The sequence below is a fragment of the Glycine max genome, chromosome 4 (genome assembly GCF_000004515.6).
Source record: "Glycine max cultivar Williams 82 chromosome 4, Glycine_max_v4.0, whole genome shotgun sequence".
NCBI classification, from domain to species: Eukaryota; Viridiplantae; Streptophyta; class Magnoliopsida; order Fabales; family Fabaceae; genus Glycine; species Glycine max.
Window position 1 is genome coordinate 47865025 of NC_016091.4, and position 19663 is coordinate 47884687.

At 31.5% G+C, this 19663-nt stretch overlaps 2 protein-coding genes across 6 annotated transcripts; both read right to left on the bottom strand.

The window, feature by feature from the left end:
• Window positions 1–1096: 1096 nt before the first annotated feature.
• On the bottom strand, window positions 1097–1673 carry LOC100785806 (uncharacterized). The gene is made up of 3 exons (XM_041014677.1): window positions 1416–1673; window positions 1272–1322; window positions 1097–1204 (listed from the first exon to the last, which is right to left on the bottom strand). The coding sequence occupies exons 1-3, from the start codon at window positions 1671–1673 to the stop codon at window positions 1097–1099; spliced, it is 417 nt and encodes a 138-aa protein (XP_040870611.1).
• An 808-nt stretch (window positions 1674–2481) lies between these two features.
• LOC100800617 (E3 ubiquitin-protein ligase RKP) lies at window positions 2482–13369 on the bottom strand. Of its 5 annotated transcripts, XM_014774893.3 has the most exons (12): window positions 13187–13369; window positions 12895–12993; window positions 10814–12394; window positions 9087–9902; window positions 7744–7904; window positions 6298–6436; window positions 5856–5939; window positions 4757–5038; window positions 4530–4661; window positions 4020–4219; window positions 3632–3836; window positions 2482–3122 (listed from the first exon to the last, which is right to left on the bottom strand). In XM_014774893.3, the coding sequence occupies exons 3-12, from the start codon at window positions 12314–12316 to the stop codon at window positions 2835–2837; spliced, it is 3810 nt and encodes a 1269-aa protein (XP_014630379.1). In that variant the 5' UTR covers window positions 12317–12394; window positions 12895–12993; window positions 13187–13369; the 3' UTR covers window positions 2482–2834. The 5 variants fall into 5 exon arrangements, with proteins under 5 accessions (XP_014630379.1, XP_014630378.1, XP_014630380.1 ...); XM_014774892.3 differs by lacking the exon at window positions 13187–13369 and having other exon boundaries at window positions 12895–13092; XM_014774894.3 differs by lacking the exons at window positions 12895–12993; window positions 13187–13369 and adding an exon at window positions 12785–12815.
• Window positions 13370–19663: the final 6294 nt, after the last annotated feature.

Sequence of the window (19663 nt, forward strand, 5' to 3'; positions counted from 1 at the left end):
TACTAGAACACACCTTATGCTAATCAACTAAAGTACAACCTTATATAAATCTGTGTCTTTGTTGTGACATATTTGGAACACAAAGGGACATGTTAGATATATATAGCTACACATTACAAAAGTAGTGAAATCAAAGGGCGAGCAGAGTGAGGAAATATGGAGGAAGTGCAGAGAGAAAGAGTATCGGCATGGAATTCATACAGTCCATGCCATTTCATGGAACAAGTTGTGAAAGCTTTCTCTAATTGCCTGGGTCTTTATACAACTTCTACGAAAGATGGAGGAGTCACATCCACGACATCACGAGCAATGAGGAGGCCACCAAAACCACCATTAAGCGCAGGACGTACCCAAATCAACCTTTTATCGTCTTAGAAATTAAAAGAACTCGCCTAGCTTAGACATCATTAATTGTAATTTTGTACATTGCCACTTAGTTTCATTAGATCAAACAAAGGTCTTAGTTCGTTACTTCTTTGTATCTGGTCGCTTTTATTTGGTACATTATCTTTGCAAATCACTTAATAAGGTGATGAGGTGATTTCCACGCATTATTAAAAAAATTGACCAAATGACTTTTTTTTTTTTTATCATTTTGCTCTTTTATTTTTTTTTAAGTTCATTTTAGTTTTTCATTTTTTAAAAAAAGGTTTTTTAAAAAAGGTTCAAAATGGTTATTTTGTTAGTTTAAAGTTAATGTCGTTGTTGATAATCAAATATAACAACTAAAAGTCGTCACAAAATAAGAAAGAAGCCTACTAACAGTTTCATTCTTCACAAACCTTAATCTGAAAATTACAAACCTTACACAACTTCAAACTAACATAAGAATCATTTTGAATCTTTTTTAAAAAATAAAAAATAAAAAAATTAAAATGAACTTTTTAAAAAAAAAAGAAAAAAAAAAAGAAGATAAAAGACTAAATATATCATTTTTTCAAAAAAAATTAAACTCAACCCAAAGGTACTGATGATGTTTAGAGATGAAACCCCAGAACCGATGGATTCTCTTCGTCCCATAAAACCAAGTTAGCGCTCTACATTCTACAAAATAACAAGCACAACACCTCCTGTATCACCGAGCTCGGTGGTTAAGTCATTGATTTCCATGCCGGATAACCGGAATCACGGCCATGGTGTTGGGAAGTTCCTCCCTCGTGGCATCCATGAGCTTCTCCATCGATTCCGCTGCTTTCTTGAAAGCCTTCACATCACAGCACGCACATTCTCACAATCAGAATCTAACACCGAATCGACAACACAAAACAAACCAGGAGCGTCGGAATCGCGGAGCAAAACAGCCACGTTGCACATATCGCCGTCTGCACGAGAAAACAAACACGCGCGGGTTAAATTAATTAGTTAATCGAAGAATGATAACAAGAGATTAGTTATTATTGAGTGAAGAGTAGTACCGCGCAGGCAAAGACGTTGAGAACGGTGACGTGGCGGTTGGTAAGGTTCCAGTGCGGAAGCGATGGAGATCCAACGGTGGTGGAGGTGTGGTTCGAAGGTTGTGCAGTCAAGGAGCACAGGGATTGGGGAAGGGAACGGTGTTTTGTGCAGGAGAGGGTGCGGTGTGAGTTAACGTTGGTGGCGAAAGCGTGGTTCGTGTGCGGAACAACGATGCCTGGGTTTGAAGCTTGGAAATGGAATCGCAGGGCACTCTGCATTTCTGTGTGCGATACAAACACAAGCAGTGAATCCACCATAACCAGACAAGACTGTTCTTTCTGCACATTATGGGCCCCAGAAAGGAGGAGACAGCAATTGCTTCCTGCACCACCTTAATTTCTAATATTCCAAAGTTATCCTTCTCTCTTCTGATCTTTCTTCTTCTTCCTCCTCCTCCTCCTCATCCTCTCCCTCCATAACTTTTTTTTTTTAACAAGCAAAAGAGCAAATGTTATTGAAAGAAGAAACCAACTAAACTGGTACAAGAATGACTTACCATGTTGGTTCACGATTGAAGACATACATCTACACCATTTTTACTTTATACATCATTCTTACACATTGATACTTGTTTTTAAAAAGTTACACATTATATGTACAGCCATAAATGTTATACCCTTAAAAACACCAAAGGAAGAAACTGCAACATGTAAAAAAAGGTGTACTTTCATAACAAAAATACAATAACCTCAACAGAGTTCAATGTGATTGAGATTGCTCGCCGTATCTGCACTTTTTTTTAACACGGTATATAGTTTTGTTTAGTAACGGTGAGTATCAATATAGTGTATTTGAAAAAATTAATTTGCTCTTATAAAGTAATACTTAGTATCGTGTCCAACCACTAACAAGTAATTTGCTCTTATAAACAAAGCCATGTCATACGCACTAATTTATCCCTGTACACTCACTCATATCACCTTTGTTAAGGAATTTTTTTTTCCACCCATATTAACTTTACCAGCTTTTTAAAAAATCCAGTTTGCTCTGCTACAAACTTTGACATTACGGCCTTCAAAGCTAATCTAGTGAATAATGAAAGTTGTCATTCAACGATTTTGCCTGCCATTTACATCGCATATTTACAGCATAACACCCTCTAACATAGCCTACAAAATTCTTAATTCGCCGATGGCGACTACCCCCCCCTGCCCATGTCAAGAAACACTTCACTATCTGGAACAGTATTAACTCCTACCCGATTACCCCACCCCCTCTTTTTTTCTTCTCCCCCATCTTTTCCTTCTTTGTTTTCCTTTACATTTCTTGTCACTTTTTATATATGTAGTTCATAAATAAGCAAATAATCAGTTACTGACTAGCTGACTTCAACCGGAACCAAGCAACCATAAAATAGAAGCTCCTCCTTAGCCGGTCTTCTAACCAATTTTGCTAACATCTGTCACTGTTGCGTTGCAAAAGAAACATCTTTGGCAGTTCAAAAGGTGCCTGGTAATGCAGCCATAACAAGACCTGTGTGAACAAGGTGCAATTTGAGCATTTGCTTCACATGCATAACATATGCAGCACAAGCCATCATCAAGATCTGTATCTCCCACACTATCCACTTTATCATGATGTAACACAGTGCGGCAAGTAAGGAGACTTAGAAAATTCTCTAGTTGCTCATATTTTGCCACATAAGCTTCCCCCCGAAAAGATCCATCCTGGCAAATGGAAAGAGCAGAAAAATGGTAAACATTAGTGTCAAAGATCAAGGGAAAACTGGAATCTGACATGTATAAGAACTGCCAACTTTTAGACAGCTCACATTTAATTTGAAATTATTCATAAAATGTTCAAAGCTGAATTGAAATTGATCATTATTGAAGTTATTATATGAACAAGATATCAAATTTTAATATTATAATGCAAGTCTGCAAAACTGTGAGGGATTTGTACCAATGAAAGATCATTAAGAATCATATAGTAATAGTATATCCCGATATTCTAAATAAATATCTCCTCGAGAATTTTTAGTATGAAAACTGAACTTCCAAGTTGACTTTGTTACTAATTTAGCATATAGATAAGCACCAAGTTGGAAATAAACAAATTAATGAACTAAATCAATTTGAATATTCGAAAAATTGGATAAAAAGTGCATTAGAAACAAAAGGCATTCTAGATACTCATCAGGAATCAGGAACATAGATTAAGGGTGACAGCAACTAACCCAGTTATAATCCAAAAGATACTGGAATCCATACTGAACAGTATCTGGACAGTCCATGCTTGCAAAAACATCTAAAAGATCATTGTTTTCTCGATATTCTGCTGAATTTGTAGCATCCAATAAATTTAAGATAATCCCTACTAGAGGTGCCAATATCATGCCTCTGTTTACTTTTTCTGGAGGTTGGTTATGCCGTCTAAGGGACCTGAAAGATTAAGAGGGTAGCCTCTTATCAATACTCAATTGATAAAACTATTTTCAACTAAATGTGATGGTTCCAAATTCCCAAGGAACCTTGGACTATCAGTCTCTCAGGAAGCAATATTTGTGTGTGTGGAGGGGGTGCATTCAGTTCTGGCTATGATTAAGTCATAGGCTTGGAACTTACAAGTCAAAGAATTCGGCATCGGCTGCAGAAGTAATGTGATTTAAGATAAATACAACCAACTCGGTTAACCTTCGGAGGTTTGTGTCCGGTCCAGACAGGAATGCTTGAGGAATCTCATGAGTACAGAACTCTAGAATCCTTGTAAGATTACATGAAAGATCAAATATGACACAGCATTTCCTTTGCTGAAACTCTATTACCTGAGAAAGAAGTGTTGCAACAATAAATTAATGGAATGAATATATCAAACTCTGAATTAGCCAAGCAATCATTATAATAACAGAAACAACTTCAATCTTATGCATGCAATGTCTTGGAAAGAACCTATAAGTTAAATTAAAAGAACAATGAATCAGCTAAAAAAGTACAGAAAAACTCAAATTCCAAAACCTATGCAGCATATGTACTCAGTACTCCTACTGCTACAGAACTCTAACTTAAGCAACCAGAAGAAGACAGAAAGCAAACCAAGATTCAAATTTAGTCAAGGATGGAAAAGGATATTCATACCTGGTACTTTTCTTGCATTTCTCGAACAGAAACTGAAAATTCAGTCATGGTCCAGCTGAGTGTATTGAACAGACGGTTTAGAAAAGATGAAAACAACCCTTCATCACTTATGCAAGCTTCTCTTAGCAACCGCTGCATTCCATCAAGTGTCAAGGGGGAAAAACCTTTATGGTGAGAAATTGATCCAACAAAACCTACTTAATAACAAAAAGAGTTTGTTAACATACTTGGAAAAGAACTGATGACGAAGATGATTCTCCATTCTTTGAAAAACTAAAACCAGAACCCTTGCATAATCGTAGGAGTATGTTCATCACTGGAATCCAAGATCTGTTATCAAAAGCTGATAATAAAGCTTTCGGCATTCTTTGGGTGGCGGCCTCATTGCTCTCAAAGGTAGCCAAATACTCCCGGTATTGCACCAGGACAGATATAGACTGAAGAAGAAGATCCCTAAGATCTGCACTTGATATTCTCGGATCATTGAAATGTGTAACTACAAAGGTGACCTAGTGAAAAAGATATCAAAGCATAATTTAGAACCAATGAGAGAAACAGTGTTTGGAAACGATCTATTTTGAAGTAGCTGCATTAAAAGCTTAGGTTCATGAATTTTTCAGATTCATGCATAGTGCTTTATCTCATGTACTTATGGAGTTGCAATTTATTCTTCTTGTAAATCTAATATATATATTTCTGTATGGGAAATATTAATGCCAAGAGAATTATTATATAATCATAAGAAATGTTAAGAGAAATTTTAATAAACAAATATAAATGTATACTTTTGCAAATTAATTAAGGTTAATGTGCAACTCCCACCCCAAACTCATATCAAATTTTTTCAGCGAGCATTCAGAAACTCCTATCACTTTTTCCTTCACAAGTTCTCAAGTCACTCAATACCCTAAGTCCCTTACTAAATGCAAGTCTTGCAAGCATCAAGCATTTAAGTATGTTTTTATAAGACTCATTATCATAGGATGGTGAATATACAAATCTTGATTATCATTTAATTATTTTATTTTAGATCTTTTTTATGTTGCTTACGTTTAACTTTATTTGATACACACATACACACATGGCAGTGTCTTGATGCCCTGTGTTTTTTTATATTGGCCATGTTAGAGTGCCTGTATAGGAGTCTGTACTTCATATATCATATATAAGACACCAAATTTATTCTAAAATTCCCATGAACTCTGTAGAATCAGATTTCATTCACTCAGAATCCAGAAACAAATATCAAGTATAATTTACATCCAGCAGAAGTCAAATATCAAATCAGACAAACAGAAAAGTAGAGATTGAAAGGATGATGCATACAAATGAAGCAAGCCCTCGCTTGATGAAAATTGTAGATGGAACAAAGGGAGGATCACTTTTCCGCAACACATGAAAACAATCAACCTGTATGGGGGAGAAAATATTAATGCCAAGAGAATTTTTATATAATTATAAGAAATGATACGAGAAATTATAATGAATGAATAAATGTATACTTTTGCAAAAAATTAAGGTTAATGTGTGACTCCCAACCAAAATTCATATCAAATTTTATGCTTTTTCTAATACGACCCCTCCCTCTCAGTCTTAACACAATGTGTCAGATACCCAATCTAATATGTTAATTATGTTTGACTCGTAAGAAACAGGAAAACCCAAAACCATAAGTATTAAAGTAGATAACTAGGGAAGATGTTTTGTACTCTGCAACTGAATGAATCAAAACTGCTGTTAAATCTAACAATGAGAAATGCTTATTTACCAAAGCTTCCAGATAATATTCAGGGATATAGATAAACACCGAATCCATATTGCTAAGAACCAGTAGTAACTGGACAACCCACATGCACATTGCATACATTCCTCTCTGCTTCCATCGAGAAAATAGAGAGATGCGATACCTGTAAAGCAAGAAATGACCCCAAAAAACAAGGCTGTAAAAGAAACAACAATGATATGCATTCACAGTGTTATCAAGACTTAGAAAGCTAGGCTTTTTTTTAAAAAAGGATATCACTATTTGAAAAGCATCCAGAAAGCTATACTGAAACAAAACATGATATATTCGAATATAAATTCCTAAATTTCTATCAGTTTGACTTCATATGAAAGAAAGGTATCTATAAAACACTGATACATGAAAAGTTCAATCAGATGCAAAATTTTATTAAAAATTAATAATTAACAAAACCTAAAATCCAAATCTCAAAACACAGTTCTTAAAACTTAAAGCATATTATAATGAGTTTCACAAAGTAAACATCAAACTGACAGCACAGTTTAGGCTGATGCAAGTTATTGTAAGTCATAATGCACAGTTTGAAACCATCAGCATAGCATGAGTTTTATGAAACATGAATGCATAATGAAACAGAAAAGAAACAAACATTTTTAAAGTGTACTGCTGCTATTTACAAAATGAGAACTATACTTCTATTCTTCCACTCTATGTTCACCAACTTTATCTTTATTGAAATTAGTTTAACTCGGTAATCTTAGTAGGGTCCAATAAACCAAAAATGTAAATAAAGTGAGGAAGGGAATGGATGAACAGACATTTAATCAACAAGTGCAGTCCTTATTAACTACTGTAGCAGGAGTGAATACCACCAAAATTTTAAAAAGTAAGAACACTATCACACTGTTGTCATCAAATTGGAAGTTATCAAATTAGGTTAACAATTAGATAATGAGAAGTTGAAAACATGAAATACAACCTAGCCAACACTACTGGAAAATTCCAACCTAATACCATTTGGAAGATGTAGAAAGCCAATTGAAAAGCATAAATCTATCTTAGAATGTGAGTTTGAGCTTAACTCAACCCCAAAAGTTAGCTCATGGGGTGAGGGTTGTCCCCCACTTATATACTATATCTTGGCACTATCTCTAGCCAATGTGAGATTTGAATTTATTCCAATATACCCCCTCACACTCAAGCACTTTTGGGCTTGGTGCGTGGATAATATGGTGGGTGACCCGTTAATGGATCTAAGATAGGCTCTGATACCATCTTATAATGTAAGTTCGTGCTTAACTCAACCCTAAAAGCTAGCTCATAAGATGAGAGTTGCCCCTCACTTAGATACTATATCTTGGCACTACCTCTAGTTGATGTGGAATTTGGGTTTTTCTCAATAACCTATGAGGGAAAGAATAGACAAATGAGACAAACAAGCTTAAGTGTTACTTCTTATGGTCATCTTACCAAGCACAATGCCTAACACAATCAATAACCTCTTCTCTATATTCATTACGAGCTTCTTTCAAATGCTTCAATTGCTCACTGCAAGCTCGTTCTCTGATTTGCTTATCAGTTTCCTCCAAAAGGGAAATTGACTGTGCCTGATGAGTCATGTAGTATGATGCCTACAAAAACAGGAAGAATAACATTCATCACATGTCTTTTTCATTTTATCTCTAAAATTTAAATGATATTCAAAATCAATTAAGCGATTAGAAATTCCAAAATTACACCAGCTAAAATGAGGATGAATATAATAAAAGTCCAGGCTGAGCACTATAGGAAGATCATTTTACTAAGGTGTTAGGATTTAGTGACATCAGTGAAAGCAAAATCAAATTCATATTACTAAAAAACACTGTAGGATATACTATTTTCGTAAAATTCACTATTAGGTGAAAATTTTGTTTCAAGCAAATCATGCTCAGAAAATTTTACTTTTACCAAAGATTGTTTAATGGTCAAGCAAAATCTCTTTAAAATAACATAGGTGTTTAAAAAGAACAAAATACCAATAATCCAATTGCATACTTACTCTTATTTTGATTTTTTTAAATCTGATATATAAGATCTAAATAATGATTGGTTGTGACTCAATGGTTGGATTGATAAAATCAAATCCATAAAAAATATTAAATGGTGTAGGAGTGTCAAATATAAACCAGTTTTAATTGATCTTCTCTGTGTGAGTATTGGTTTCCTTTTCCTCTCCTGTCTTATTTTTCAAAGAAAATGGTTTTTCTAGCACATGCCCCAGATATTATTTTCCATCATACTTACCATAATAAAGTTATGGAGGTGGTAGTTATAAGAGAATTAAGATATTCCGGCATGTTCATGACTTTCAATATCCTCTCCTCTTGTGTCAGATATATAATAAACAGACTTCTGATATGAATTCTCAGCAAACAGGTATTGCATTTAAATTCTTTCCAGATATATCATTCCATATAGGTGAAAAATCAAAAGACCAAAAAAGAGGGAATTTAGGTAATCCACAAGTTAGGTTTAAGACTTCAAATACATGCTTGGTTTTGATTAATTTGGGAGAAATTTTGCTTCATTTTTTTTTTCAAATGCCCATTCAGTAAGATTTTAATTATACGCTATTTTGAACTCAAAATAAACTAATACAAACACACAGTCACATACCAAGTCATAAACTTAGTTTTAGATCCATTTTTAATATTATTGAGTGTAACTAATTATTCTTGTTTTAGAAAAAAAATCAGCCATCTCAGAGGAAATCAAGCCATTCACTGTCTAAACTTGCGGTTGTGCAATAAATTTTGCCAACATGATCTCACCTGCTTAAAATTCGGAGCAAGACCAACATGATACAACCATAGCAAAGCATCAAGTAGCTCTTCTTCTTGTAGTGTATCTGTAGACATATTAGTATCCTTTGGTACAGACTTCATATGGTGCACTTGGCGGTAACCATACTCAGGTTCAGATTGATCACTGGAGCTTGGTTTATCAGTTATCTCATCGTTCAAACTCCCATCACTGCATTCAGCAGCAACATGAGCAGGTCTTTCCGGAATAGAGCTACAATGACCACTAGAACCTTTGGCCAGGTATTTAGCTGGAACCTTGAAGTTCCTTGTAAAATCAGAATCATAACTAGAACAACAGCATGGCTTCTGCCTGGTTGAATGGGTGACCCTGGTTTCTTCACTATCCATGCAACCTTCATCCCATTGAATCACTTCCATTTCATGATCAATTGTTGGGTGTAGCTTTGATAAATGGCTATAGGATCCCCCAAGCCTGGAAATATCAGCTCTATGGGGATCATTTTTCAGAAATAAATGTACAGGAAAAGTTTGTTCACCACCTCTATGAAGGAAACCAACATCTGCTTTGCAGCTCTTCAACCAGCCACAGATGTCACCCAAGGCAAATCCCTCAGATAGAAAATGGAGTACAACTGTGTAAACTGAAACAAGAACCGAGTTGCTAGAAACTCCAGGTGGTGGAATATTTCGTTCTGCTCCTCTGTTCTTCAGTAGAAGGCTCCGTAAAAATGTCCTAAATACTGCTCCAGGTAACTGGGGAGAATTCGTAGGTGGTATAAATTGTATCACTAAGCGACAAAGGTCCCTATGCTTCTCTTCAATCTACATTTGAACAAGGTATACTCAGAAATATAGCAAACTATGTCCAATAGCACAATAGTTCACAGAATTTTACCCTCAAATAAGAAAGAAATATTATTCATAAAATTCATAGAAACAACCTTATACTTTGTCTTGTAAGCTAAGAATGAGTAGGTAAATGAAAAAATTTCTTCTATTTTATAGAAAATTCAGATAGCATAAGTTTACCACTAACCCCTTATCCCTACTCCCATGCCATGTCTGATAGAAATAAGATGGAGAAGAAGATTATGAAATCAAATTGAAAATAATTTCATAATCAACAAGAATAATCAACATAAACAAAAGGTGAAGATTTATTTCGCTCAACCTTGTATCTTAAGAAGTAACATAATACTCATATTCACTAATTAGATCACATGATTAATCAAGAGGGAAATGTGTTCAGTTGATAAGTTTTTGCATCATAGTCATCAGTAAACTTGTAATAGTTTCTCTCATTTCCATTCAGCTTCATGCATAAATGACAGATCACAGCATTGTTACTGTGATTTCAGAACAATAACAGTCATTCCCTACACCCATTGACCCATATAGGACTTAGGATTGAGAAAAACAAACATGTCAAAAAAAAAACTGCTTCATCTAGGCACAGAGAAGTACAATAAATCACGTCACTCTGACACACTCTCCTCTTCCTTTTCATTACTATCCTACTACATCAATCATAACAATGCAATAGATAAATTTATTTAACAGGTAAAGTAACAATTGAATTGATTGATGAAAAATATATAACATATTGCATACAGAAACTTATCAGTTTAATAGTTTGCTTCTTGCTTCTTCAAAGTTCAGATAGAATCAATGAGGTATTAAATTCAGACAGAATAACTAAAAATGAAGCTAGGTCAAGGAGATAAAGAAATTACCTTGCCAATTGATTCAGACAAAGCTGTGGTTGTCAACATCATGTTACCCTCATAAGATGCATCTTCACATGAACCAGGCCACCAAACAGTTGGTATCATGGAGTCAAGATCCTGTTTGTTAGGAGTCTTTCGTGAAAGAAACCCTTCAAACAAGAATTCAAAATCTGGTGACTTCCACCAAAGAACCATAAGTTCCTCTTGTCTTAGTAGATGACATGCCAATGCAAGGTGAGAATATGATCCAGAGTAAGGACACTCAATTAGAACTAATGAGGCTATTTTGCAACCACAGGAAAGGGCATTTAGGATGTGTTCAAATAGCACATGTGATCCTTGAAATTGTAGCAGAATCTCAACTACTTTATCCATGCTTGAGTAATCATGGGGTGCATGCAAACCAAAAACTTCAAACATGAAAGACAACATTGGACCCCAAACCATATACTCTGTGATCCCATCATCTGCTTCAAGGATAGAAAATAATTCCTCACATATGGCATAAGAAGCTGGATGGAAAATTTCTTCCAATGAAACAAACCTCTTCACTCTTCTCAATTTCTGAACTAAAGAATGCTCAGCTCGTTCCACCGAATGCATGTCCAACAGCCTTGACCAGCATTGCAGCAATTGGGTGACAAAGTAGCTCTTAGAGGGAGGAGCCTGAAGAGGAAGGTAACCTTCAATTGGATACTTAAAGGGTCGAGCTCCAAAGTTCAACTCACATCTTTCACCCTGGGAGAGAGAAACTGCTGGATAATAACCAAAACCAGGACCCAATTTTCGAATTCCTTGGAATGCCACCCCTAGGGAATTACCATTCCTGTAGAATAATATTTCATCTCGGTCTAAATCTATACAACATCCAATGATATCACCAACAACCCATGACTGGCCATATGTCTCAGCATCCTTGTTCCACTTGCTAACTCGTCTCCCATCATAAGCATATGAATCATCAGCATCACCAACACCTTTGTGGTCAGTGAAAGGGCAAGAAAGAGTGGCCCAACCAAGCTGCTGTATGCCAGATGTTTCCAACATAACTTCATACATCCATTTTCCTTTCCAAACACAAGCACTAGCCCTGGCACTACTGAACATCGCCATGCTCTCTATAAGAAAAGGTGACTTGATGACTTTAATATCACCGCAGATGCTGGATTCTTCTAGGCCTATAACAACATGCCCATTGCCATTTTTACTATTAATACAAATCCCATCTCTTTCACCATGAGAATCACTCAATTTCACATTATATCTTGAGAAATCATTCCTAATGACAGAGCAAATAAAATTACGATCAACCAGGCCAGTCAATGAATTGAGTGATCTGTTCGGGAGACCAAACACGTACTCAAGGGTTCGCTCCACAGACTGCTGACCCAAATCGTCACAGCAAGAAAGAAGCCGAGTCTTTGGCGAATTTTTCTTACTGTCCTTATCGTTCAATATCACAGCCAGACCAGCCGAAAACCCACCAACTCGCGGGATATCTTCAGCCATCTGTGACACACAGAAAGCACTACCCCTCAACTAGCCCGAAGCCAGCTGAAAGCTTTTCCAATTTCAAATCCCTACCAACTGTCACAAATTCAATTGAGCTCGCTAAATATTCACGATCCATTCCAAAACAAAATTAGCAAATCCTCAACATCTATTATAAACAGTTTGGCCCCAAAATTCACAACACGCAATAACAAAACAGAAATCTACAAAGTAGCTTACGAGTAAACACAATATGCCCAAAAATTGAACAACAATTAAAAAACAAACAAGCAACAATCGCACTTGTTGCTCACATACACAACAACAACAACAACAACAAATCCCAACAAGCCCACAACATTCCAAAAAAAAAAATACCACTTTTCCCGGAAAACAAAACAAAAAAAAAAGAAAGGGAGAAATATACATAGAAGGTCGAAGACTTGATGACAGCGAGAAATTAAAAAAATGTTGAAAATTATTTACCGCTCCTCAAATTGAACCAAAAAGCGTTACCACCCCAATAACATGAAAAGGCTTTCAAAGTCGGTACTATTAATTAAACAAATAATAATTAATTAAAAAGAGAAACTTACAGAAAAAGTTCATGCTAAGGACAAAAAAAAGGCGGCGGAAGTTTGCTAGGGTTTTGCTTTGCAGGCTCCATTGCTTCGAGATTCGATGACAGTAACACACTGCAACAGTGATATTATGAGAAAGGGGAACGTGGAATTTTCCGAGGGAGAAATCGTTTTATATATATATATATAATAACTGTTGATTTATTTATAATAGTAATAGTAATGATTCTGTTTTTTTGGCTAATAATTATTATCGCCAAAAATTTTGGGGGTGAAGGAAGCTGAAACGAACGAACGAACCACGTACCCGTGCGCGCTGACTGGAACCGTAGGGAATGGAGTTTCGACTGACACGTGTCGGGAAAGCACCAGTTAGTTGGTGACTTGGCTGCTGAGTTGACGGGTAATGATACTGGCAACTGGAACGATAGGGGCCACCCGTTGTAGGAATGGCAGTGGTGGTGGACAACGTTGTTTCCCTCTATAGTGCTGTTGCTGGGTCAATTATACGTTTCACTGCACTTGCCTTGAGGAGACATTCGGTTTTGGAGAGAAAAGATGCCGCCTATTTCATTTTCTTTCTTTCAATTTAATCCAATAATTCAAATGCTTTAGAGTCTCCTTAGATTAGAGAATTTAAAATTTTAACAATTTTAAATATTTTATTTAAAATTTTTTTATTTTTTAAATTTTGTGTTTGGATAAAAAAATTAAAATAATAAGGGTGAAAAAAGTTGATGTGCTCCACAAGGTCAAAATAATGTTTCTTCTTAAAGAAGAGAATCATGAGAAAAAAATTATGAGTTCCAGAATAAAATTTTATGATATTTCAGATGGAGGAGAGAGGATGAAGATTATAAATAAAATACTCGAACATTTTGGGAGATTCTTTTATTTTAAACAAATTTAATTTCTTACCTTTTGGAAAAAATTAAAATTCTGTTTTAAAATTTTAAAAATTTAAATTCTTAACATCCAAACAAATAATTTTAAATTAAAAAAATGTAAATTCTTTGATAAATTACCTTCAAAAGCATTCTTATTTGTATTCATTAGTATTCTCAATAATAATAATTGAATTAGTTAATTTTGATTTATAATATTAGAAATTTATATTTTATTTTAAAAATGCTTGTAAGTATTTATTATAACATAACAATAAAAATAATGTTAACCTTATATTGATTTATCATGTCATAAAAATAATAATGAAATAGTTATGTGTATTTTTTTTAAAATTGTATTTTTAATTCATTTTCAACTATTTCAAAGTCATCAATTATTCTAAAAATATGAAAAATTAAAAATACAATTTACTTAAAATTTTACACGTGTGGAATTATCACATTTGACTTTTTAATGACGCAATAAATTACTCGGATGATAATGTTGTTATCATATCATTATTAAAAGTTGTTACTCAACCATAAGACTAAAAGAAAATTTTTAGACTAGACAAAAATTAGATTAAGAACTAAAGGCATAAATTTGAAAAAAAGTTTAGGAACAAAAAGTAGTAAAACTTACTCATAAAATTAAGTAATTTAAGTAGTTGTTAAATAAGTTATTATTCTAAATGATCATGTGTTCAGTTTCTTTAAGTAAGGTAAGTTTAAAGTTTATGGATAAAAAAAATGATGTGAAAAGAATATCTCATTAAATGTGTCCAATCAAGTCTTTGATGGAAGCTATTCCACACCAATATTATGATAAAAAAAAAATTAATATTTTTTACAAATAAGTGTAATTTATATTATTAAAAAGTAAATAAATGCATTAATGGAAGATAAGTGAGTATCTCATTTATAGATTTCACAATAAATCAGAAATATGAAAGAAAAATAGTTATTAATAATCTAAAACTAAATTTATGTTTCTAAGAAGAAAAAATGAAGATACGTATTTCTTATATAAAAGATAAGACAAAGTAATATTTAATCATTAAAAAACATATTAAATATTTGGTTTAAATATCTTTTAGTTTGTGTATTTTAACTTTTTTTATTTTCATCTTTGTAATTTTTTTCTTATAAGTTAAAAAAGTGTTTACCTAAAAGGTTACGGTAGCCAAAAACAAAATAATATAATTTGTAAAGATTAAAAATAATAATTACAAGGACAAAAGTAAATAAATGGTAAATTACAAGAACTAAAAATGCATATAATCCTAAATATTTTCTAATTTCATATTTTATATTTTATAAGTTTATTCTTCGCTTGTCATTAGTGCAATTATTAATTAATCTAAAATTATCCCAAAAACAACTTTATAGAAATATCTAATTATTAAAAATATTAAATATTTTCCAATTTCAGTTTATATATAATTTAATTTACATTGCATTCAATCACAATCTTAAATGAAATGTAAGTTACATTATATGATAAGATTATTCATGAGTTTGAATAAGCTATGTATCTAATCCAATCCAAATAGTTTGAATCTAATTTTTTTAAGATTTGGATTAAATTTAACTCAATTCAGTTAGATTTATTCATATACAAATTAGATAACGAACCGTGCATTTTTTATACATGACCTAACTCAATCTAGTCATATGATTTATATGTAGCTATATTGTAAATTTCTTAATGCAACAATTTGATTTCAGTTAAATTTGACAATTAAAAATATTTAAATCCAATTCAATTCAATCACTCTTGTTTTTTCTGGATAATTGAATTTATATTATATGTTTGTTTATTTTTTATTTGATAATAAAAAACAATTTAGAAATGAATTGTAGTGATACGTATTGCAGTAAGTGAAGTTAGTAATCATAATACCCACTTTGTGTAAAAAAAATTACAAAACTCACTTATGAAGTTTTGTTTAAAAGTTTTTGGGTAGGTTGCAATTCATAAATCATGAGATCACATATTCCAATCTTAGTGTATGACTATTGTACATCAAAACAAAATTATAATTCAAGAAAAAATGCGCGTATATGGAGATGCTGTTTTTTTTATTCAAGAAAAAATGCGCGTACGGAAGAAAAAAAGAAAAAGAAATTGTCACTTCTAACCCCATCTATTCTCATGAATCTTCTCAGATTTTTTTCTCACGTGTCCAGTTGTTGAAATTAGAACTTGAAAGTTTTTTTTTCCCCTTTTAAAGGTACCATGCTGGCCTGAAATATTATAAAAGAAAAGACATATTATATATCTCTATATATAATTTTTTTCCTTTTTTCCATTTTGTATCTATTCAAATAATTCATATTTTTTTTTATTTTAGTTCTCTTTTATATATTTTTTCTTACTTCTTCCTCCATTCAAAGTTTCAAACAAAATTGTATGTTTTTAAAAATTTAAATGATGAAAAAAATTATGTGATATTTCAAGATATATCGTGAATTAGAGGATAGCAAATAACGAAGTAATTTTCTTGAAGTGAAATGCAGGGCTAAGAGCCCAGCCGCAAGAAACTCCAAAGGAGTCAGACAAACAATACAAAGCCATAAAATCTGGAATAGAATAAAAAACAAAAGAGATTGTTAGGCTCAGCAAAATCACGCTTAGCTGGCTCATTCGCAGGACTGGAACTAATTATACATGCATAAGTGATTAAAATATATATTTTTTTCCATTGAATCGAAAAATAAGCGATTAAAATATAAACGACTTTACATGCTTAATACATTAAATTAATTAATAAGCTTCTAAATTATTAGCGAATTTTTCAATAAGTTCTTATACTTTTGTACCAAAAGAAAAATATGTTTTTACACTTTGAAAATTTATAATTGAGTCTCTAAAACTTAAAATTGTTTTTTTTAATTAGGTCTCTGAATTCATTTTCATTAGGAATCCATTAAAGTAATTAATTTTTTAAATAATTTAAAAATCAAGTTGTTTATTTAATTTTTCTATAATTCTCTAAGTTTTTTAATATATATAAATAGGTGCTTAGCAAAATCTCATAAAAAATGTGACAAAGAAGTCAATTAAAAATTATAAATTTAAAGATCTATTTACAAATTTTAAAATATAGGGATGTACTTATGTTTTTTAAGTTTGTAATTATGTTATCAAATTGTGCTCTGTCTGAAAATGAGGTTTTTTTATTACATAGCATCCTCCACAAGAATTATTCAAGGGTCTAACTTAGTTAACTTACTTAAATATAATGTATGTTATAAATCTTAATATTTATTTTTATTCTTACATATCAAAAAAATTTCTTATAAAATTAAGATGGTAGGCTTTTGTTGTAAAAGGTCCTTGTCATATGCCCTAGTATTGTAGAGTTAGATCTTAGTTTGGAGTTTATTCACCTTCCCGATAATAAAAAAAAATTAAAATATAATTTTAATTCTCTTATTTTACTTAATCTATAATTTTTGTTTTTTTATTCTTCAAAATCATAAAATTTTGATACAATTGTCAATTTTAGAGCATTGACATTTAATAATAAAATATTAATAGTTAGATTATTGATGTTACACCATGATATTAAATTTATGTATGCTTTTATCATCTTAGTTTTTATTACCCTTATCTAGTCTTCATAATTTTTCAACTGTTAAAATTAAGATCCTATCTAATAATTAACAAAAATACAAAAAAAAGAAGCATAAGAGATAGTTGATAGAGAGAGAAAAATATAAAACATTAAAATCAAAACAAGAATAGTTTACATTATATATATTTATACATTTTCTATTTTTATTTAGACAATGTATATTTAGTTATTTATTATTGTATACAAATTAACGATACTTTACACTTTAATTATATTTTATCAATTATTAAATAATAAATGTTGGAAATAAAAACTTAATTTAGCAATTAAAAAATACAAAAAATAAATTCGAGTGATTAAAAATAAAGGACTCAAACTGCAACCCTAAAAATGCATGTGATGCGAGAAAAAAAAATCAACAAATGTCAACATGTGTCCAACAGTTTCATTATGGTTATTAATTATTTATCTAATGTAACCTTAATTTGAAATTGAAAGAAGAAGAAGAAGAAAAAAGTAAAACGACACCGTGCTTGTTTGGAAACTCTCTACCTACACGTTGACGTATGCTCATTTAACGCTATAAAAAGTATAAATGTTGATTTTTGGTTAAAAATAATGTATTTTAGGTTTAAAATTAATTATGAGTTTAGTTATTTTAAATAATTTTTTGTGTTAGATCAATGATTTTATACTGAAATTTATTATTAATTTGTTCGTAAAATTAAAATCTCAACATAAATTTAGTTCACTTTAAAATTAAGTTTATCCAGAATTAATTTTAAAAATATTCACTGATAAGTAAAAACTACACACCCAGCCCAAATCTAAACATATGGTGATCATTGGCATAAAAAGTGAAAGCTACTGGCGGCTACTTGAATTGATGTTGACTGTGGGGGCAAAGCCAGCTTAGACAAGTGTCATAAAGTCCAACTTGTGATCAGCACATAAGTCATAACTACCTCTTTGTTAATTTTGAAACAAAGATGAAATTATATTTATATAACTTTAATAATTATTATATTATTTTTTATTAATTTAATTATTAAATTATATTTATATACTATTAAAATTATTTATGTTAAATTTTATCAAAATTAAACATTAAAAATAAGATAATTAAATTATTTCTATTTTAATATATTTTAAAATAATTATATTTCATCAATTTTAATATATATAAATGAGATAATAAATAATTTTATATTAATATGAAATTTTACATATATAATTTATAAATTTCAATCCATGATAAATTTTATAGAAACATCGTCCAATTAAAAATTATAAAATAATATAATAATTATTAATATTATTTTGGATATATATATATATATATATATATATATATATATATATATATATATATATATATATATATATATATATATTCCCAAAACAACATTACTTTTTTCCTATAGCTGGAGAGCATAAAAGTACTATGTAGGGCAAAACAGAGGAATCGAAACAATGGAGAAGCATGCCAACAGGATGATGCTTTATTGGATGGACTGTAACTTCTAAAAAACATAGATTTTATTTTTTTTAAATGAATAAGAAAAGAGTGAGTCATACAAACTCAGTGAAAATTATATCATATAATAAAAAAAAATGAAATAAACAAATGTATAGTTCGTACCCATAAAATTTTTGTTACAGCAAGCTAAGTCAATTCAAAAGAATATCTATTCAGTTTTTTTTCAAAGAATAACAATATAAATAAATCAAAAGCCAATAATAATTTTACAAAGATAAAATAATTTTCTTTCAGTCCAAAATTTTCAAAATAAAATAACTCTCCAAACATTGGAATTTTAAAAACTTTACTATTAAACTCGAGTCACACATGAGAAAACCATAACCTCAAGTTATTAATTAAACTTAATTGGTTATACCTTCTTCTTAGTGTGGTCTATCCCCTAGTAATAATTACACATCTAAGATATCCCCTTCTTTTTCAAGTAAAATAATATCATATGATCTCATTTTAGTGAAACAATACTATTTCCCTGATAACTCTCTTCAACATTAGGGACTTCATCTAATCATCTACTTTCAAGGTATAACTAGACGTATTTGTTCTTTTAAAAAAAACACTAGATGTACTCGTCAACTCAAAATTCATCGTTCATGCATTTTAATTAAACTTTAATTAGCTAATGAGTAGAAAAAGATCATACGAGTAAAATAGAAGAATCTTCCTAGATTTTGGAAGAATGGATTGGAGTGTAAGTGAATTGATCCATTAGTGGAAGATGCTCTTTACAATGGCCAAACTGTTCTAATTGTTAGAGCACATTTGAGATGAAACACTTC

Bases quoted from the DNA above. Each gene is read 5' to 3' on its own strand.
- LOC100785806 (XM_041014677.1), bottom strand. From the start codon at position 1,673: ATGCAGAGTGCCCTGCGATTCCATTTCCAAGCTTCAAACCCAGGCATC. The intron at 1,323-1,415 runs GTACTACTCTTC...TTTCTCGTGCAG, and splicing joins TCAACGTCTTTGCCTGCGCG to ACGGCGATATGTGCAACGTG. The intron at 1,205-1,271 runs GTTTGTTTTGTG...TGTGATGTGAAG, and splicing joins CCGCGATTCCGACGCTCCTG to GCTTTCAAGAAAGCAGCGGA.
- LOC100800617 (XM_014774893.3), bottom strand. From the start codon at position 12,316: ATGGCTGAAGATATCCCGCGAGTTGGTGGGTTTTCGGCTGGTCTGGCT. The intron at 5,039-5,855 runs GTATGCATCATC...CTTTTTCACTAG, and splicing joins AGCGAGGGCTTGCTTCATTT to GTCACCTTTGTAGTTACACA. The intron at 3,123-3,631 runs GTTAGTTGCTGT...TCCATTTGCCAG, and splicing joins ATCTTTTGGATTATAACTGG to GATGGATCTTTTCGGGGGGA.